Here is a 21,836-nt window from a genome sequence, read left to right as displayed (position 1 = left end):
CTTGCTCCTCTGGTAATTCACTTTTTGTTGTGGGCGGTCATGGTAGTAAACTTGAGTATAACTTGTTGGAGTAGTGGTTAGCACAGCCTCACCGCAAGAAGGTTGCAGGTTCACTGCCAGCTTGGGACAAACTCGGGCCTTTCTGTGTAGAGTTTGTGTGCTCTCTCTGTGCTTGCGTGGTAACGTACTCTGGTTTCCTCCCACAGCCCATGACACACACAAGGTAGCTCAAAAAAGTTCAGAGGTGCGTCTGTCTCCCACCACTTGCGTAAAAAGGGGCGTTGTACCCCCAAGGGGAAAGTGGGGGAAGATGAGTGAATGTAACTTGACAAATACAAACATTTGAAATGCGTTTGACCGTGCCAAAAATAAGAATATAGCACATCCCTTTTAATTCAGCTGCGATACCTTATTAAGAATGGGACCAAATAAGCTTGAATTCTAACCATCTGTCGCTCTGCAACTCCACTACTTAGTGCTGCATCTTTGAACTAACCCCCCCCACTTGGCTCGGACAGAGTCCTGTGTCTTCTGATCATGTGTGTACAGTGTGCACAGCTGGGGACCTGCAAGGCTCCTTCTCCTGGTTCAGAGGCAGGACTTCCAGTTGTTTGGCTCTTGATTCCCCTTTCAAGAGACCGCGGGGATCACACAGGATACAAAGACCCACACTGCTGACAATCCCCTCAGACATGAGAGAGAGCTCAGCCGCGAGGCCACATCTGATTGCAATTGTTGGACAATTATTTTGGTTTCAGAGAGCAGCGGGGGGAAACGACAGCTATAACTTTAAGCATATACAATTATGGGGATCAAACCCACCAGGCCCTTCGCTGCTATTTGTTATTAGAATACATCCCCGCGAGACGAATCGGCCTCCGATCATTTTCGATAACGGTCAAGTTCGTTGAGAAGAGTGATTTCTGAGGTGCATGTGTAACATTTGCGTCTAGAATAAGTCAATCATGAGCATTCACTCGGCCTGTTTTGAGGTGAAGGATTTAGACAGAAATGTTTAACCAGAAACAGATCAAGTGGAGCTGTTAATGTGTGGGGAAGAGAGAGAAGGGGTGTGCGTGCACAGGGGGGTGTGGACAGTGCAATGCTTTAGGGATTCTGTGAGTGTGTGTTTGGATGTGTGAGAGAGACCGAGTCAGTCGGGCTGCTGCTGCCTCACCATGGCGGTTCTCTCTGCAGAGGTCCTGTGCTGGCATGTGAGTACATCTTTGCTTTGGAATTAACGCTTCCCGACCTGCTACCTTTGAGTTTTGTTCAGATATAAAGACGTTTGATGGAGCTTCTCCTGTTCTGACCTGTGTGTGGAACAATGTGTCGCTGTGGATAGAGAGTTGCGAGTGGCCTGGAGATATGGATCTACTCACACTTACATCCTGAGCCCAGAGATCTGAGCCGAGCGTGACACGACATGGAGAAGTTAAACTGACAACACGTTTTATTGGCCGCTCTAAAGCCTCGCTGGCACCTGAATAGACAGTACGATGACTCACTCATATGACAAGTCTCTGGATTTATTTCCTGAAATTATACTGGATCGATTTGATTGCAGGCAATTTGAGTCCTAGAGGGCGGCGTAACACTTAATTTAGAGCTGTATAAATATTGATTGACGGGTCGATTAAAGAGGAAATAACTCACATCATGATTTTTCTGAAATGTAATAGACATTTATGGGAGTTGGATTGTATTCATCCACTTTCCTTGGTGTCCTGCATTATTTCACCTTCATTTATTGGTGACACTGATGGAGCTTTTTCCCAATGTTTTTCTATCTATCTATGCATGTATCTATCTATCTATCTATCTATCTATCTGTCTGTCTGTCTGTCTGTCTGTCTGTCTGTCTGTCTGTCTGTCTGTCTGTCTGTCTGTCTGTCTGTCTATCTATCTATCTATCTATCTATCATCTATCTATCTATCTGTCTGTCTGTCTGTCTGTCTGTCTGTCTGTCCATCTATCTATCTATCTATCTATCTATCTATCTATCTATCTATCTATCTATCTATCTATCTATCTATCTATCTATCGATCGATCTGTCTGTCTATCTATCTAATTTCCAGGCTGTTAAAAGAAAGAACTAGTTTTCAGTTTCAGCTGAGATAAACAGCAAGATAGAAATAAATACCTGACTCACAGTTGACACACACTTGTCTATCCTGACAGTCCATGTATGCAGAAGAATCCATCCAGGGTCCTGCTGGAGGTGGAATGCTGTGTTATGTTAGCGAGCTGTTGCTGGTTTGGGACCGACGAGAGCTTGTTCAGGTGCAGCAAAGCATGCGCCTAGTTCAGGACTGGATCACCGTCATGACCCTGAGTTTCAGGCCATGATACCGTTTGGGAGGAAATCTGTCAGAGTCAAGTGGCAATGTCAAACCATGAGAAAGCAAACAGACAAATTCTTCAAATGTCGAGAGAATGGCATCAACGCATTTTTGCGTCCCCCGGACGGACACAGCCCACGGTCAAAATACAGATAATGACCATGGCTACAGACATTCTTACCCTAAATTGCTACCTGAGGAAAAAGCGAGAGGCGTGCCAAATCCTCAGGGAGCAGCGTGGTCTACGAGAAAGGCTGACCACACAAGTACAACACCGAAATAGCAAACAATCCCAGAGGCGACGACCCGCCGGATCTCTGCGACGACTGCGTAACCTCATTTGGAGTCGATGAACTTGACATACTCTTGATGGATTCATTCTAATTCAGATCAAACCCTGTCTGTGTTCAGGCTCGCATCGAGGAGCTGGAGGAGGAGCTGGAAGCTGAGCGAGCTATGCGAGCCAAGGTATGCTACAGTGCAGTGATGTCGTGGAGCAAAACACATCGCCTTCCTCAGGACATCACAAGATGTGCTTCCATACGTGTGCTAGTAGCTTTTAGTACATTTGTGTCTGACATTTTGTTTCCCCCCAAACTTAAACACAACAGTAATGATTGGCCACTAACCAATGTTACTTGTATAACACATGACCTAAAACAGGGCTCTCTCTCAGGCTGGTGCTGCTTGTTTCAGCTGACACCTGATTGGTTAAACTGTGCGTGCTTGTTTGGTTGGAACAAAAATCCTGCACCCACTATGGCCCCTTTATGGATGAAAACTCCAAGCAGAATTCTATCCCTCCAATGGCATTTATTTACTTATTTTAAACATATATTAATAATATGTGTTAAAGACAATGTGATATATTTCACGTGCAAATATTGAAGTTGATTTATTTTTCTTTAAGCAGCTGCTCACTAAGGCTGAACAAACTCAAAATACCTCAAATTAAATATACATTTTTAGACACATTTAAATATACTTTTTTTTTACAAACAATTCTCTTTAATCTGAATATATAACCAGCATTTGATGAATCTTTGGAGTGAAATAATTGAGGGATTAGTCAGATAATAATATCCTGATCCTGCCTCACTGCATGAAACCAAGAGCAGATGCACCCCAAAGCTCCAGGGCAGATGAGAAACTTGAACGGTGAAAGTGTTGCGATACCTCAGCAGCCGGTGGGGTACATGTGTCCCCTCAAACCATCCGCACCTGTCATAACAAGCAGCAGTGAGTCACCGTGTGCTTCTGATTAACATACAGGACGAACCAGGAGGTAAAGGGGAGCCCCAACATCCTCTTTTCCTTTTTCAGCCATCACCATCTAAACACAGGCGCACACTCACACACCCACGATCATTCCAGCCCACCTTCTGTTTCTCATAACTCCCTCACCTCGCTGCTGAAAGTGAAGCATTGTTGAGTGTGTAAAGTTATTTGTCTGGTTTACATGAGGATTATATGGTGGGCGCTTTAAGTGCTTGTTGTTCCATCTGAGAGGTTCTTAAAGCGCTTGAGTACTCAAGCCGCAGAGTTTTTTCCTCGCCGTGTCGCGGTACAGTCGGCAAAGGCGGAAAGTTTCTCCGCGTTTCATCTGGAGTGTTGAGTAGAGTGACAGACGCCCTGAGGGACGGGGCTGTGAACTTCGTCTCACTCTGGGTGGTATTTCTAATGGTAGTAACCCACAATTGCATCCAACAACCCCCCAGAGCCGGCGAGAGAGAGGGAGGCAGGCAGCGACATGCAGGTCTTTATCTGCGTCTTCACAGGAACTCAAACACGAAATACCTCTGCGGAGGACAAGCTCACTATTGTTAGGCTCTGCCTCTCAGGTCACACACAACGGAGATAGCATCAGGAGGGGGGCCTGGGGTCCTCATACACATGTCCAAGAACAGCTTAGGGAAACTCTAAATTACTTTAGTGACAGCTTGGACATTTAGGAACTTTTTTATTGATCTTTTTCTTATGTTATAAATGAGTACCTTATCTCCCGTTGGATGAATTGTACGACCTGATCTTGTAGCAATGACAGGGTGATGGATGTGCTGTAGCCTTTGTTAAGAGCTAACAGTTTTCTTGATAATCTGCTCTTCATGGACAAAAAATATCAAGCACTAAACATATGATAGACACAGTAAATATTGAGATGCAAACCTTTTATTTCCGAATAGACAACCTTTTTTTTCAACAGACTTTATTTAGGAAAAAGGATATTTATTTCTAACAGATAAACACTGTAATATATGCCCTTTTATCTTCCGGTCTAGCATGATGCACACAGGTTCTTAAAAACGCCAAACTCTTTTGTGGCGACAGATTTATTGGCGGTGGCTGGTTGTCTCGACAAGGGTCTAACACTTTGAATTACATGCCAGGGAAGAAAATTCAACGACTGATGTGCTGCTTGAAGTGCCTGTAATTATTGACAGTGCCTTCAGTAGGAAGTGCTTATCAGGTTTGATGTAGTTTATATAAAGAATTTAGCTTTGTGGATTTATTTTTCTTTTTTTTTTTTGTCAGAGCTTAGATTTGTTGTTGATTTTTACTCATCTTTTCTTCCTTTGCCCGTTGATCATATCAAGACACACGCTATATTGTTTCCATGTCTTCTGAGAGAAGTAGCTACAGCTATCAGATCTAAAACAAGCCATGTGCTTATCGCCCACTGAACCTAGACCTGGATGATGTTGCATCTTGAAATAAATAAATAGATAAATCAGAAAATAAATAAGATAATATGTAAAACTTTTATGGCCATGGAAACAAGTCTATATAAACTCCAGTCAGACTGGGCAAAGTGTGGCCCCTGGGGCCTCATGCGTGACGTGATAGTGACACTATGAAACTGATGATCTAGAAATGTTTCTAATATCTATCTATATATATATATATATATATATATATATATATATATATATATATATATATATATATATATATATATATATATATATATATATATATATATATATACAAGTGCTACTTCTGTTGAACTTGGCTCACATCCACGTCAGTACATCAGCTAGAACAACAACGAAATCTATAAGAAGTTTGTTTTATCCTTGTGATTTACAGTAACAACATAAAAGAAGTTTTGTTTTTTTGTGTCCCAAAATCCGGGCCTGTTTTAGATTCGGTTTAGGTTCGCGGCTGAAGACACAGCAACAGACTTGGCCAGAAAGTAATTTAGGGGTTTAAGAATAAGTATACATTAGCATCTGCACACATGTTCTAACAGTCTATTGGTCCTCATTGACAAGACAAATCCTGCAGGAGAATCTAAAAAGCTGTAGGTTATGTGTGATGGTGCGAGTCCATGAATCCCTCCAGGACCAGCAGGTGGTCATTATTTACCTTACCCTTTTTCTAGTCAGCTCTCCGCTGCCGTCAGGGAGGCTTTAACACACCTCACTCTCTTCCCGTCAGTGTCACAAGCTGCTGTTAAGGGTGCGTGTGTTTGTGCACGTAATGAACAGCATCATAAACTCTCTCCATCTGTGCGACAGGAGGAGCTTTTTCACAGGACAACTGGATCATAAATGTGTCAGCAGGTTTGATCCAATACATGTGTTATTAAAGACGCTTTTATGGCACTCGTGAAGTCAGATGTTTGTAGTGGCTGATACAGGACTGCCGTCAAGGTCAGTCATGAGGACACTGAGTTGATGGCCGACACAGCATTTATGATATCATTGTTGGGGCGTCGTTCATTTGCAGCGGATCAAATGTCAGGAAGCTCAATCTCAATTACATATTTGATTTATCCAGGAACATTTTCAAAGCTTCATCCAAGCATTGGCAGTTCACGGATCAACAAATCTCAAACAGTCGGCTCATTGCCTTTAGTTTACGCTCAACTTATTCTCCCTGTATTATCTCTGATTTTCAAAGTTGGAGTGAAATGTCAAAATCTGAATGTGCAGTTTCAGTACAGATCAGTGTGTCATTTAAAGACAGACATTATTATTTATTTGTTTTTAATCATGAAGATATAAGGATTATCGTATTATGTTTTCACCTGTGTTTTCCAGGTGGAGAAGCAAAGGGCAGATCTAACCAGAGAGCTGGATGACCTGACAGATCGACTGGAGGAGGTGGGAGGAGTCAGTGCCTCACAGGTACACGTGATGTCGACCTTCACACAAACACACCGGAGATGTCAATCCAGGTCCTGCAGCATGAAGAAGATCTTCAATCCAGAAAAGCTGTGTAGCTGGCAACAGCACACACTACCTAGCTTTCAGCAGCAGAAAAGCTATTTTTTGCAAGGTTGACCAGGAGACTTGGTCGAGTCAGACTCACATTCAGGTGGACGAAAGTAAAACAAAGAACAACACCAAAACTTATAACAGTTAAGTGAAGATAATCTGAAGTCACTGGCTAGTCGGGGTCAGGATGATATCTCTTTTTCTCAGTCATTTTGTTGGGGAAGAAGCTGTTCCTCAGGTTCGTCAGACTCTGATATAACTGTGCGTTTGGCAGATGGAGGTGAACAAGAAGCGTGAAGCGGAGCTCGCACGTCTTCGACGAGACCTGGAAGAGTCCTCGGTCCAGTCAGAAGCGCTTGCCGCGACGCTGAGGAAGCGCCACAGCGACATGAGCGCCGAGCTGAGCGAGCAGTGTGAAGCCCTGCAGCGGACCAGAGCCAAGCTGGAGAAGGAGAAGCAGAGTTTGAGGATGGAGGTGGAGGAGATGACCACTTCACTTGACACTCTGCAGAAGGCAAAGGTCAGTCGAAGGTTCTTCGACGAAGGAGTTATTGACCTACCATCAGTTGTCCTTGATCCCAGATCGCTTGGCAAAAATAGAGAAAACATTTCGTGGTCATTTTTATTATAAAATAACTACTTATGAACACTAAGTCACAGATTTACAGGTATATTCCTTTTATTCATGTCAACACATATGCAGCAGAGAAATATTGATAAATTACTACATACAGTTTGTTTACCAATTTGTCGATCATAAATGTGAAAATGTAGCTCCACAAGACTCTTTTATGCGCGCAGTCGTCATCTGACAACCAGATGAAGAAACTGGAGGAGCAGCTGTCTGAAGCCAACAGGAGAGCCGATGAACTGCAGCGGGCACTGACTGAGCTCAACGTCTCCAAGAACAGACTGACAGGTTCATCTGTTTTCTTTCATCTGGTGAAGAAGTTAAAGGGTTCAGTTGCATTCAAGCAGTCAGTGTCCGAAATGCAACATGTGTCAGATTTATTATTATTATTATTATTATTATTATTATTAAGTTGACAGTCTCTTATTTGACATCTATCTACATTACCTTATGTTGATTTGCTCTTCATTTTAATCTATTTTACAGTCTCATGAATGTTGGAACATCAACAAAAGAGTTTTTTTCTCCATCATAACGCAACTGAAAATCGTCGATGGCATTTTCAAGCCAACATGCCTGTCTGTGTTTTGCTAGTCATCATCAGGATATTTTAAACTGCAACACTAGTAGACTGATTATATTGGTTTCAGTTATGTGTTAGATTATTTTATCAATATATTTTATGCGTTTTAAGAAACACACAGAGCAGAGATGCTATGGAAAGAAAGAAGTTTGTTAGCGTTGAATGTATTTGCTTAAGAAGAATAGGGTTTCGCAGTTACTTTAGTTACATTTTTGTGGTATGTGAAGAACCTTGCATTGTTTCTGAATGTCAAAGCAAAAATGACTTCTGTGTTCATGAGTACTTGTGTGACACACCAGCTGATAATGCAGACCTGAACCATCAGACGGAGGAGGCAGAAAACAGAGCCAGCCAGCTGAGCCGTGCGAAGATTCTCCTTCAGTCCGAAGTGGAGGATCTGAAAAAGCATCTTGAAGATGAAATCAAGGTGAGAAAGTGTTGTAATTGATGGTGGGAATTTTGAAGTCTCTTCCATTCAACTCATCAGATGTTGTGTTTGTCAGGGCAAACAGGCCGCGGGCAGCAGTCTGACCACGGTGAGGAAGGAATGTGAGGTATTGAAGGAGCAGCTGGAGGAGGAACAGGAGAGCAAGCTGGAGCTGCAGCGCCTCATCTCCAAGCTCAACACGGAGGTGACACACTGGAGGACTAAGCACGAGACAGACGCCATCCAGCACGGGGACGAGCTGGAAGAGACAAAGTAAAATGGCTCATACTTTTTTGACCCACAAGGGTGGTGGATGAGGGATACATGCAAACACTAACTGTTTTATGGAGGACTGCACGTCTACAAACCTCCACACTGGAGGTTAGTAAGTCACACTGAATAAGAGAATGTGTTTGACAGGAAAAAGCTGGCGCTGCGCCTTCAAGAGGCCGAAGAGGCCGTGGAAGCCACCCAGTCTAAATGTTCCTCTTTGGAAAAAACCAAGCAAAGGCTGCAGGGTGAAGTGGAGGAGCTGTGCATGGACCTGGAGAAGGTGGGGATTCGCATCAGATTACGGGTTCTTCACTTTGTCAATGGCCTCCGAGTGACTGAATTCCGAATTTCTCTCTGGCAGGCCAACAGCTGCGGTCAGGCTCTGGATAAGAAGCAGCGAGTGCTGGAGAAGCAGCTGACTGACTGGAAGCAGAAGTGCGAAGAGTTGGTGAGCGAGGTGGAGGGCTGCCAGAAGGAGAGCAGACAGCACGCCAGCGAGCTCTTCAAACTCAAGACAGCACATGAAGAGTCTCTGGAGCAGTTAGAAGCTCTGCGCCGGGAGAACAAGGCCTACCAGGGTACGGTTGGATGCAAGCACGACATGATGCGGGGCGACAAGTGGACATTTCTTTTCTTGCAGAGGAGATCACCGACCTCACGGACCAACTGTCCGACGGAGGGAAGAGTGTGCATGAACTCCAGAAAGCCAAGAAGAAGATAGAGATGGAGAAAGATGAGTTGCAAGCCTCTTTGGAAGAAGCTGAGGCAGCATTAGAGGTGATGCAGTTCTGTAGTATTCACATCAACTGTAGATTATACTGCCTCCAGCTGGTGCCCTCCATCACCACTCGTGTCAAACACAGTTGAATTTTCCTTTCCTTTCTTTTGAATTTAGTTTGGGAGACCACATAGGATTTGACTCATCTGTCAAAATATTGCAAAACATCTCACCAGACTTTGACATGAATGGCTCTGACTGACAGGTTGATAACCAATTTACTTGGTTACACATTGGATTCCTCTTTCTCGCCAGGCTGAAGAGACTAAGGTTCTGAGACTGCAGCTGGAGTTGTCTCAGGCCAAAGGAGACCTGGAAAGAAGACTTCAGGAGAAGGAGGAAGAGATGGATGCAGCAAGGTACCCGGACAAACTTTGATCAGCCACAAAACAATGTGTAATAATTGAAATTTGTTCAGCAGTTCATGTGACATGATACAAAGCTGAATCTTATTATTATCACATAACTCCAAGGAGTCATTTATATTTCCACTGGTATCGGTTAGTTTTCTTGGTCACCATTATTTTGTTCTGCAGTTCCTCGTGGATCTGCAGTGTAGCTCCTCACTGCTGCCTCTCATGAGCTCAGCTCCATTCAGTGTGAGGGTCAGCTAAAAACCGGAAAACTTGCCGCTAACATAAATAGCAACACGGCAAACGTCGCTGCGATCCCAAGCTAGCCATAGACCATCACCATTGATGGCATCACATCATTGTATGGATTAGACTGATACATCAGTAGTTGCAAAAGTGATGTATATTTACGACCTTCAACAGCACGTGTCTAATTCCAAACATCTCCTGACAGGAAGAGCCACCAGAGAGCACTGGAGTCTGTGCAGGCCAGCCTGGATGTGGAGCTGAAGGGCAGAGCAGAGGGGCTGAAACTGAAGAAGAAACTGGAGGTGGACATCAACGAGCTGGAGCTTCAGGTGGATCTTTTGACCAAGAGCAACACCGAGCTGAACAAGACCAGCAAGAAAGCGCAGCAGCAGATCAAAGTTGGTGTCGTGAGTTCTTGTCTGTGTCATCTGGGAAGAGCGGTCTGTGATGGTCAAGTGTTGTCCAGGAGCTCCAGGCACAGCTGGAGGAAGAGATGAGGAGCCACGAGGAGCATCGGGAGGATCAGGCAGCCGTGGAGCGTCGGCTGGCTCTGCTGGTGAGCGAGGCAGAGGAGATGCGGTCGGCACTGGAGAGCACAGAGCGAGCACGAAAGGCGCTGGAAGTGGAGATGCAAGAGTCGGGCGATAAATACAATGACCTCAACAACCAGGTTGGTAAAGAAGCCAACTCATACTTTCCTTGGTTTATAACAGGTTCTTGTGCTGCATAAATTAGAACAGTTTGTTTCGCCATAGTTCACATCCAAACATCTGTGTTTTAGCTGCAGGCTGCGATCAGCGGGAGGAGAAAGCTGGAGGTGGATCTTCAAACTTTCCAGCAGGAGCACGAGGAGCTCCAGAGCGAGCTCAGGGGATCCGCAGAGAAGATCAAGAAAGCCGGCTGTGAGGTAACGCTGATGAATGAAACAAGAGCCTGACGCTGTAAAGGGGGATTACTTTTGAAATATGTGGTGTCTCAGTTGGCCCGAGTAGGAGAGGAGCTGCGCCTGGAACAGGAACACACGCTCCACCTGGAGCGGGTCAAGAAAGCCATGGAGGCCCAGATTAAGGAGATGAGCAGCCGCCTGGAGGAAGCTGAGCAGATCGCCATGAAAGGGGGCAAGAAGATCATACAGAAGTTGGAGGGAAAGGTACAGAGAAAAGAGGGGCTGGGTGATGTTCATGTGAGACCGTCATGAGGTGACCTATGCAGGTGAAGGAGCTGGAGCTGGAGCTGGACACGGAGCAGAAGCGTCACGCGGAAACGGTGAAGTCTCTGCGGAAAAATGAGCGGCGCTTGAAAGAGCTGCTTTTCCAGTCTGAAGAAGACCAGAAGAACCAGCAGAGAATGCAAGACTTGGTGGAGCGGCTGCAGAACAAGATGAAGGCCTACAAGAGACAAGTGGAGGAGGCGGTATGATACTAGCACCGCGACGACTGAGTGGCTGCATCTCAACATTCCTGTCCTCTCTGGTTCAAAAACACAGGAGGAGCAAGCGAACATGAACCTAGCCAAGTACAGGAAGACTGTCCACGAGCTCGACGACGCCGAGGAGAGAGCTGACATTGCTGAGTCGGCGCTGACCAAGATCCGGACGAAGAACAGAGGCAGCTTTGGCAAGGGATACTCTTCTGTGAGTACATCTATAGTTCTGGCTGAGAAGGGGGAAACCTTCCACTGAACTCTTAACGATAAAGTGCAGGGACAGCGATGTATGGAACTTTATCGCCAGTCAGTCCTCAAACCCTGTGTGCGTGCTCTAAACTCTCCCATCCTCTCACAGGGTTACAGCACACCATACCCCAGCCTGGTCCGCTCCCCGAGCTCTGTGGGCTCCGAGGGCAGAGGGGAGAAGATCATCAACGATGACGACGAGTCTGTGAGCTCGCTAATCCCAGCGTACCTCAACTCCCTGAAGAAGCTCATGGTGGATTAGACAGGAAGCCGGTGTTGGTGAGCAGGGACCAAATGAAATATGCTCAAAATGCTGCAGAAGTGCTCAGATGGTGGTTGGACTTTACAGTTGTAAACTGGGTGTGATCAGATCTGTCTCTCTAATGAAGACGTTACTGTCTCAGTCTTCACAGATTTATTCCAGGAGAGATTCACAATGTTTAAGTAATAAAAGGAAAGGTCAGTTGCTTAAATCTTACTTGGGACTTTTCTAATGTCTGAGCTTCTGTTTGGCTTCCTGCTGTGGTCTCCAGACTGATCTTACATCAACGATAGACGAGACAAGCAAGAATAACTGCAGCCACTCACTTCAGCAGGACTGACACTTACAGTGTATGGCATCTAAACCTTTCATCCTGTAACAAAAATATATTAACAGATAAGTGTAAACAACCGATGGCTTTGCATAAACATTTTTTTTGTTCACTTTTTCACATTTCTAGATAAAAGTGCCTCCATGCCCGTGTAATTTGTTATTTGTCCTTTTCATTTCCACTTATTGTATATTTTTTGTACATTTTTGCTCCAAAGAAGGTTTGTCTTCTGGACTTTATAATCTTTGTTAGCCACTCGGTTGCCCCAAACCTGAACTCTACTTTTTATGTTATGGACATCTGCCCACTTATGTACTCGCCAGATGTGCAGCGGTGAGTACAGTGATGTATTTTTGGAAAATATATATTTTAATCATTAAAACGATGAGTGACTTTTTATTTGTGTTGCTTCCTTTGACATTTTATTTACCTATGTTTCCACAATGAACAGCTTCACACGACTGCAAGATGATTTCGTATGTACTCTGAAACCACGCCTCCACATTATGATTTTTTTTTTGTCATTGCAGTGACTGCCGAGAGCAGAAGGGCGAGGCTAATGGTGCTTTAGCACTCATTTGACAAAATAATACATTTGGGTAAAAGGTTTGGGCCCAAATGAGGATGACTGGACCAATGTTTCATCTGACATATATTACTGATAATGCATCCGTACAGCATACTGTTTTGACCGGTTCATGCGTGACAAATGTGCTCACACCACAGTGTATTACAGGTTTATTCATATCCCTCCTTCGTTGCTTTGGTTAAGTTTGAGAGATGAGAATCTCCTGTCACTATCAGAAACAAGTCACCAGGGGCCTCAGGTACAAGGAGCAAAAATTGGGTGGAGCGCCAGACGAGTTTCAGAGCTGGTGTCCCAAAGTTTCCACAGCTTTTTACAAGTGTTGTTAGTCCATTGGTGATACTTAGAGGGATGTGCACATCACAGAAGTGGTCACTGATGGATGAGAATGCAAGGGACAGACGTTTGCACTCCACATCGAGACGACAGGAAACTTTTTCTTTTACTCAGCATGCAGATGAAATGTGATGTGCAAACACAATGAACCAGCTTCAACACATTCTGTGGTTGGAACTGACTACGAGCTGGCAAGATGGACTTGCACCATGCAACGGTGTTGCATCAGGACACACGTCAAGTAGAATAAAAATGTTAAGATAAGTGGATAAGATCAAACCAGCAGGTGTTCCCAGTCGTGAAAGATACTAAGTTAGTCAACTGTATTTTGCTGTGTATTTGTGGAACATGAAAAAATTCAACACCAACAATTTTCGACATGTTTTATGTCAGCAGACAACAATGGCATCACACTTTACAAGAAACCAAGGAGAAAATGCATCTTTATTTTGAGTGGAATGTTTGTAAAGCAAAAGTAACAGAATATTTAGAGTATGTTGGTGAGGAACACCCAGTGACCTGTAGCATGTCCTGTAGACAGAGACAGCCAGATCCACTATGGGACACCATGTTGTTAGCATAACCCTTCGCCCTTTCAGTGACCTCTTTTTTTTTTTGGCCATCTGGGCAAAACAGGAAACATCACTGCCACAGCAGCAGAGGATCCATATAAATAAACATGATCTGAGGGAAGTGCTTCATGTTTACATTGATCATGTACAGATGAAGGTCACAAGTAATCGGATTCCTGCTTTGGAACAAATTCTGAAGTGTATTCCTGGAACATTCTTTTATCCTTGAGAAGTCAAGCCATCATTGGGTCACCTGCTGATGGGGGCGGTGGCCTTGTGAACATCGACGTCGGCACGTGTGGCAGCACAGGTTTGTGGGTGCAGCTTAAAGACAAGTCTCACGTGACTCTGGAAATACCTCACGGAGCAGAAACACAACAGCTATTCGCACATGAAAGTCCGCGCTTGGTCCGCTGTCTCACCAGTTTCCACTTCAACTGACTGCACGCTCCAGGTCCGAGGTGATCAGCTTGCATAAGGAAACGCTGAACATTGATGTCATCCAGGGTTCTACTGGCTGATCCGCCCTCAGTCTGATCAGAGTCATGTGCAGATCAGCGCTGGCTCACTGAGGCCTTCACACCTCAAGGTCCACCGGTCTGATTTCTCCAGTCTTGTTCTCCTTCACCCACAGTTCTCTGTCTCTTATTGGGTCCACACACTGCAGCAGCTTGTCCACTGGCTCCATCGTCTGGTGAGAAGGGGAGACACGCCACAACGTCACTTCGATGAGTTTAGAAGACATTTGCCTCCCTCTAGCGGTAGAACACAACAAACACTTCTCAAATATACATAACTGACTGTAAATTGCCTGCCAGTCTAAATTAAAGCATATGCTTAACACCATATATTGAGCGCCCAAACAAAGGCAGTGACACTTACACTTTGGTTGAACATGTCGGTCTCGTGCCGCAGCGTGGTGTACTGACACAGGTGCTGTCGGATCATCTCCACGCGCTCCACTTCCAGACGCTCAAGCTCCTACATACACGTGACCATGTCAACTGCGTTCTTGTTCTCTTTTTTTTATCTTTTATTTCTGAATCCCTGATGCAGGTCTTACCAAGCTGGTCGTCACCATCTCCTCAAACCACCTGGACTGAGACTGGTTGTAAAGATCCACGCAGCGCATCAGTTCATCACCTGACAAAGACAAAAACGCACGCGGTGAGACAAAGAAAAGGAGAGGGTGCTCACACCCCATCATGAGAGCTTTTGATTGACAGCTGAAAAAAGAGTGGTGTGTCGTGGTGACACTCAAGGGGGTAATACGTGAAGAGAATTTGGAGCGGGGAGCGCATGGAATAGCTCTGTCGACCTGGTTTTAGATCATCCTGGTCAGCGGCTGAAACTCCAAATCACTTCTTATGCAGCTGGACCTGTGTTCCCTCTGTGTACTTCTGGCCTTGAAGTGGGTTCTGCATATAAGGCTACCTCTCAGTGTGAGCATCTTCGTTGAATTCTTGTCAAAATGGGTCAGACATACGTGACTTCTCCACCCATTACTGCACCATTGTATACTGCATGAAAAGATAACCAGCCGTTGAAGTGCACAATAGACATCCCGTTCTATTCAGGGTACTTTCAGCTAAGATTGTGCCATTGCCGTGGCGACAAAGTGATGCAAAACTTTACCAAACATAGGAACAATGACGCTATAAAGGGGGAAACACTCATAAAACACACAGGAAGGGGAAGAACCGTTGAGAGAGGCTGACTACTGGTGAAGGCCTGCGTGAGTGATCTCCAGATTTCATAAGTTACGGTCAAAGGAAACGTGATGAAAAAGAAAGTAGAGAGGGGATTCTGAGAGTTGCGGAATAATAGTGTGCCCACTTCACATCCGTGTGTTTTCCCCAAACTCAAGCCATCGCTGGCAGCCAGACGGCGTCAACAACTGCTGCCGTCTGTGTAGTTGCATAAGCAGCGGCTGTGTGTGTCGGTGTGTGCGTGCGAGTCTTTGCACATGTGTGTGACAGCACGCAGTCGTGCAAAGTCAAGTCATGACATCAGCAGAGAGCCCACATCTGTTTACAATTAGCAGTGAGGTCGCACAGCGATAGAAAGAGACTGACAAGGCTGTCTCAGCCAAAAAAGGAAGGGGTCAGAAGGAATCCTCGCCGGGGATGACACGGCCATGATAATTAAGAACGGCGATCGCGGGGCTCCGTCAGGCTCCCTTCACTCATGAAGGACAGCCAACCCGGACTACTTGGATCTGAATGATGACTCAAGTGAGCGGAGGTATTTGACACCCCTCTTTTCCCACTGTGAACACAGTCAAGAGCCTTTATCTGCCCTACTCCTCCTCCTCCTCCTGTCCTTATATTGAATTCAAGTGCTGATAAAGCTCATGACTCATGTCCGAAGACAAACTCCGTTTTTCAGTTCACAGCAAGGTCAGTTTAGAAACATAATGAAAAAAGACTTCTACTGTTTTTTTAGCGGCTTCTGCACATGCTCAGATGTTTTCCACGTCTTCAGTGTAAACCTCCGCAAGAATGCAAACACATAGCATTGATTTATCGGCCGTCGCTGCCGGGCTTAGAGCGACGGAGGTTCAAACACAGACTATAGATCCTGCGAAGGGTAGCCAGGCAGCATGAGAGCCTCCGCCATCCAACTATAACTGAGGCTATAGAGCTGGTCAAGACTGGAGAGTTTCACCTGTGCTGAAACCAGGGCTGGGACTCTTTAACAGATCCATTTTATCTGACGAATTAAAGACAAATAACACAGACGAAGTGGATATAAAGTTTCCTTAACAGTGGACAGCGGCAATTCCAGGTGCACCACAGTATTCCATGATGAAGGAGACTCCACGAGAGGATTTCAGGATAGAAGAGGAAAGATGTTTAAAAGGTGTGAGAGGGTCAAAGGTGAATGGATGACCTCCTGGGTAGGTGTGGCCACAATGATATCGGATCCAAGTGTAGCCCCTTTCTCCACACGCACGTGGAACATACCACTGTTGGGTCTCCGACTCTAGATTTGATTTGTGTAGTGAAATATATGAAGAAATGCAGCACCTAGAATGAGCTGGGCGTTTCCCTAATCTCTCTGACATCTGTGTGAACACTCTGTTACAAGAATTGCTTCCATCAGTTTTTTTTTTCGGTTTTATTTGTCAGTCAATCATGGATGTGAGTTGAAGTCTGCTGCGTCAGCTCATAAAAAAAAAAAAAATCACATTTTAAAAAATGTAATAAAAAAGTATAATAATGAACCAAAAGTCCGACAGATTCTTTCAACAGCGCCAGCGAATCACCCTCAGGTCAACAATATACTGTACGTGGCCCATGTGTAGCTGGCTCCAGCCTCCCATGAAGCATAGGAACAAGTGGCAGATAATGAACCAACACATAAACTCGGTGACAAATCTATACATAAAAGTATGCCTGAAGGTCTCGAGACTTGAGCTGAAATAAATAAGTCGACCCTGATCACCGACCAGTGTGAGAGCCTACACTTGATGTCACAATAATCCTGTCTCTCACAGACACACACAACCGTGCTCCATAACTTGAACACAGTTGTGGTCATTTTTTTAAAATGATTTGTTATAGATTTATAGTGTATTTTTTTCAAATCTAGCTGAATCTTAGACATAAAACATGACTACATGTGAGTGAAATCCTCTCACAACACGTCTTTCATAAAATTCTCCTCAAATCGGTGCCTGTACGTTGCCAAAAGGACAGTAGAAACTCAAATGTTTTCAATTAGTTTCACTCGATCAGACCCATGTGTGAAGGCACAAACTGGCCAATAAAACAAGCAGCTGGATGAGGCCAGGACCCCTGCGTTGACCTTCTGACCCCTGACTCTGACCTGCTTGTGTGGACTTCCTGCGAGCCTTCTTGATTTCTTCTTCCGTCTTGTTGCTGAGTTTGATCTCCAGCTGTTGAGACTTCAACTCCAGGTCTTTCTGTCGCTCAGCCAGCGCTTTCCGGGCCTGTCGCAGACACAGAGGCACAGCTGCGTGTATTTATTCAGAAGATAAGATCGTCTGATAAGGGCAGATTTGCTCGATTCAGGCTGCAGGGGAAATGGGCATGACATGGATGGCCCTTTGTTAAGAGAAGCAGGGCAGCACATTGGGAGTGAGTGGGTACCACCTTTCTTTCACAGTGTCAGCTCCGCCCATGTATCATTTTTAAGCAACCACACCTCATTCTGAATTTTACCAGCGTGACTGGAATTCTAAAATCCTTGATTTTTTGTTTGCAAACACCCTTTTTGGGAACAAGTGAGCATCAAATACAGCACGGTATTATTAGATGAACTTGCCAGAGGGATCAGTGCACAACCTCACATGATCTTAGGAAGCTGACTGGAAAAAAAAAAAAAAAAAAATCACAATCACAGCAGGGCGTCTTGTTTATCAGTCAGCGTGAATCTAGAGACGTGGAATATATTCAAAGCAGCTACCATTCCCGCAGTATCACATGTACAGAATACGCCCATGACAAATGACAAGACAAAGAGTTCGTATTTAGCTTTTTAATCTTTTTTTTCTTGAACTAAACCAGTCGCTGTGGGAAATCTATAGTGACATTTTTATCTTTTACTCGAGACATGTGAACATTTCATTTGAAGATGGGGTTTTTATCTGACATTAGAGACCTCATGATCATTGTGAGGAAGTCTCTGGAGCCGAGGCTGGACTTCCACAGGACTTGATATAAGGCATAGCTCGATACCTCTTCACATCCCATGCTGATATTGCAGCCACAAGGATAGAAGCATAAATGTATGCTTTTAACGACCTAAATAAAAGTGCATCATGGCAAAATATTGAAACAATGAAACAAAACAAAATGCTCGGCAATGCATTACGTTAAATGCACCATCATGAATTAGAAAAAAAAATGGAAGTGAAGTTGAGGATATTTGGGCCATACCTACTTGATAGGACACCTCACATTTTAGGCCCCACAGGCTCGAGCACAAACTTTTCCATGTTCATCTGGTCCTCATAAGATGATTGTGACACTTGTTTTGTGTTCTCATTAATGACTTATTTATCACAACTATTAATGTTTTTGTTTGAGTTTTATATTATTCACTGTTACTCAAATGTATTTTAACACATTTAAAGCAACTTTAAATGGCACTTCTGGCAATATATCATTATTTTATCTTCATCGTGTTGTTTCCCATTATGTTTTATTTTGGCACCAGTGAGGAGCAGTTCATATTGAACTAACCTTTATCAGTGCATCACGTGTTAAATGCTCATTTCCTCTCCCTTGTTGTTCATTGTTCAAAATAAAGCAAATACAGATTGCACTTTTCACCACCATAATATTGGGTCTTTGGATCATATTCATTTTTTTCTATGATTAATTGAGGACATTATACAGTTTAGTAAAATATCCTCAAAATATATTGTTTTTTCAGCCTTCATATTGTTTCATTTTTTCCCTATTGTACAACATTTTCCATTCAATCATCATTTAATTTTGATCTTTTTCACAAAAACCCTTTATATATGATATTTTTAATGATTATTTTTTACGGCCAACGGTCCCATTGTATGAAGTGTATCAGTATTGTCTACTCACTTTGCCTCTCATTGAAATAGAGTTTGCGCCTTCTCGGGAAAATTTAAATGATAGATAGCAATAAGAATATTTTCCATTTTAAGTAATGGCAGAGCCATTGTTAAGTAACTGTTACTGTGTTGCAAAAGCATCATTTCCACACCAGTAATGGTGGAATATCCGTTTTATTCATCCACGCTCATGAACATATTCACCAGATAAAGCTTTCGTCTCCGGTGAGCTGGCGGAGACTTAAGTTAGTTGCCATGATTTCATCAACTCTTGTTGCTAACTTGAGCAAGATTGTGATGGATCCGTTTTTTTGTGGAACTCAAGTGACAATATCACCGCTTCCTGTAAAGGCTGATTTGCGTAACCACAGATTACAACAGGGTTTAGCATCAGTGACTGGCACAGCAGCCGAGCGTGTTTGTGTTCATACCTTCTCCACTGATGCGTAGCGACCAACCAGCTGCTTTCGTAGGTCAGAGATGTGGTGGTCAAATCTTTTCATGTCCTTCTTAAAGTTCTCCCTGAAGGTCAGGAATGGCTTCTCCACCTCACTTTGGAGCTGCACAAGGAAAACAAAAGAATCAGAATCGATGAGGTAGCGATACATATATGACAGAAATGCACTGGACAGCAATGAGAAAGAGAGATACATTTGGCTGATCTTTCAATTCTGGTTTCAAGAAGTATATTGTAGTCAGCGGCTTGTGGTTGCATGGAAAACAGGGAAGATTATTTGGCCATTACTATTGCAGCTAGACTGTCCTGTCGTGCACACCCTGAGGAGAGACACGGCCTTTGTTGTGCCTCCAATATCTGACACGACTGCAGGGAGAGGTTCAATTATCTGCTCGCTGCCTCTGTACCAGCTCCCACTACAATCGGTGTCTGGTTTCACAAGACCAAGTTGACCTTGTCTTGGTTAGGGATTTGTGTCCACGAGCCACAAGACTGTGTGGAGTCACTGTGAATTGAGCCCATTAATGTTCCATAATGAGATTATTCTGCTCCCTCATGCCGTTCTGTTTTTATATAAATACGAGAAGAGAAAAAACAGGGATTAACTTTTGGTTTTTGTATTTGCTGCCGCCAAGATTCATACGTCTGGTTATCTGGTTAATTTAGAAACAGGATTTATTTTATTTTATTGCATACGGAAACAGCAGAGTCAGCATTCTTGCAATACAGTTCATTAAAAGCAAAGCTGGTCCAGTTCAGCAGGAAGTCTGAAAACTGTTGAACAGCATGGACGCCATCAGAAAACCATGACTAAAACGACACATGAGCTTGCTGCAAATTCACATCATGGCAAGGGTTAGGTGTGCGCCTTAAAGTCAAGCTGAGATTTGAGCTCCTCAGCCGATGTGTGTGCTCACGAGGTTCATCCAGGAGCATGATGGTGCAAACAAAGCGCATAACTGGAGTATGACCTCAAAAGCAAACAAATGAGTTTGAGCCAAATGAAGGCGGTGATGAACGACCTTTGAAGAGAACTTCAGGTGGACCTCAGCTTCATCAGCTAGACTCTTTTTCAACTGGGCCCAGGCCTCCCCGAGAGTCCTGGGGGAAAACAGAGAGAGGTGAGAGAGTAGCGGTGTTTATCTTTTGTTACGACACACAAGGAAGGGCCACACACGCTTTCACAAAGAGACGATCTGAATCCTGGACTCCGGCACGGGGGAGTGGCAGTGAGGGAGTCCAACATCAGTCGGCACAAAAGTTCACAAGAAACATTTGTCAAAATGAAATCTCCACGCTCACCCAGCATGACTAGGACGTAGCAGAGGACCGACAGTACCGGTTCTGTCTCAGACGGACATACATTTTCCGTGGCTGAAGAGTGCGACAGAAAGAAGACAGAGTGGGGTAGAAAACCTGCGGAGCGCATAACAATCATCTCTATGCCCGGCGCTGACCGTCTTTATGGGAAGCGGGTCACTTCAAAGTCTCAGTCTGAATAGAAGACATGTGTGGAATTCCCTCTGAATGGCATCCAAAACATTCCAGAGAGTGTCAGAGAAAAGACTGTCTGCTTCAACATCCAGTGCAGAAGAAAAGCTTATTAGGAGGTTAAGTCAGAGCAATTACTGACTCGGACATGGAGTCAGTTGATGGATATATTCAGCACGAATTAGAGTACGACGTGTGACAGGCAAGGAGTCTCTAGTCGCGCAGATACAGACTCATTTTTTTGGTTCAACGTAAGCTGATCGACCTAAAAAGGCTTTTGTTTTAATGTATACATCAGACTGGATCTGTGAAACTTCAAAGGTGGATATGGAGAGCAGATATTGAGACGCCCTGGTCTACAGGAAGCACACTCACCTGTGCAGAAATGATTCTTCTGTCCAAACTGCATTAACTAAACAAATGAAAGCTAGCGACGGCTCATATCGGTTCGCACATATTCTGTAAATATCCGATCAAGCTGACTGAAAATTAATATATAAACTGCAATATTTATTTTATTACATGTTTGAGCGGAATTGTGATACATAAAATGCTTTTTTTCTGCTCCAAACGTCTGGTGAGACATCACCACCTGTTACAGCTATTTCGACCGTGTATCAGTGGATCAGATCACAAACTCCTGTTCCAATAAAGTCAGAGCTGACAGTAGAACACGGCCGACAAAAACACAGAGCAATGTTTTAGAGGTTTT

General features: G+C 44.2%; 2 protein-coding genes across 6 annotated transcripts in view; one reads left to right on the top strand and one right to left on the bottom strand.

The window, feature by feature from the left end:
- The window catches only part of LOC128759192 (myosin-16), a 31,485-nt gene extending 18,973 nt beyond the window's left edge, over positions 1-12,512 (top strand). For 3 of the 5 annotated variants that reach the window (XM_053865967.1, XM_053865966.1, XM_053865970.1), the window contains exons 6-22: positions 2,756-2,812; positions 6,388-6,474; positions 6,839-7,084; positions 7,366-7,483; positions 8,078-8,205; positions 8,282-8,478; positions 8,626-8,758; positions 8,840-9,056; positions 9,119-9,255; positions 9,512-9,615; positions 10,064-10,256; positions 10,325-10,528; positions 10,640-10,765; positions 10,838-11,008; positions 11,071-11,271; positions 11,345-11,491; positions 11,642-12,512. In XM_053865967.1, the coding sequence (XP_053721942.1) occupies positions 2,756-2,812; positions 6,388-6,474; positions 6,839-7,084; positions 7,366-7,483; positions 8,078-8,205; positions 8,282-8,478; positions 8,626-8,758; positions 8,840-9,056; positions 9,119-9,255; positions 9,512-9,615; positions 10,064-10,256; positions 10,325-10,528; positions 10,640-10,765; positions 10,838-11,008; positions 11,071-11,271; positions 11,345-11,491; positions 11,642-11,794 (2,619 nt within the window). In that variant the 3' untranslated portion in view covers positions 11,795-12,512. Of the gene's footprint in view, positions 1-1,118; positions 1,215-2,246; positions 2,286-2,755; positions 2,813-6,387; positions 6,475-6,838; positions 7,085-7,365; positions 7,484-8,077; positions 8,206-8,281; positions 8,479-8,625; positions 8,759-8,839; positions 9,057-9,118; positions 9,256-9,511; positions 9,616-10,063; positions 10,257-10,324; positions 10,529-10,639; positions 10,766-10,837; positions 11,009-11,070; positions 11,272-11,344; positions 11,492-11,641 lie in introns of those variants that run through there. The other 2 variants (XM_053865968.1, XM_053865969.1) reach the window with 2 other exon arrangements.
- Positions 12,513-13,405: 893 nt separating this feature from the next.
- Positions 13,406-21,836, bottom strand: part of LOC128758436 (growth arrest-specific protein 7-like) — a 34,979-nt gene continuing 26,548 nt past the window's right edge. Inside the window, exons 9-14 of the mRNA XM_053864303.1 lie at positions 20,656-20,734; positions 19,608-19,736; positions 17,451-17,574; positions 14,683-14,762; positions 14,502-14,600; positions 13,406-14,310 (exon numbers count right to left, since the gene is read on the bottom strand). Of these exons, the coding sequence (XP_053720278.1) occupies positions 14,197-14,310; positions 14,502-14,600; positions 14,683-14,762; positions 17,451-17,574; positions 19,608-19,736; positions 20,656-20,734 (625 nt within the window). The 3' untranslated portion in view covers positions 13,406-14,196. The remainder of the gene's footprint in view (positions 14,311-14,501; positions 14,601-14,682; positions 14,763-17,450; positions 17,575-19,607; positions 19,737-20,655; positions 20,735-21,836) is intronic.

This window comes from Synchiropus splendidus, chromosome 5, assembly GCF_027744825.2.
Source record: "Synchiropus splendidus isolate RoL2022-P1 chromosome 5, RoL_Sspl_1.0, whole genome shotgun sequence".
NCBI lineage: Eukaryota > Metazoa > Chordata > Actinopteri > Syngnathiformes > Callionymidae > Synchiropus > Synchiropus splendidus.
This window is presented reverse-complemented; position numbering and strand designations above follow the sequence as displayed.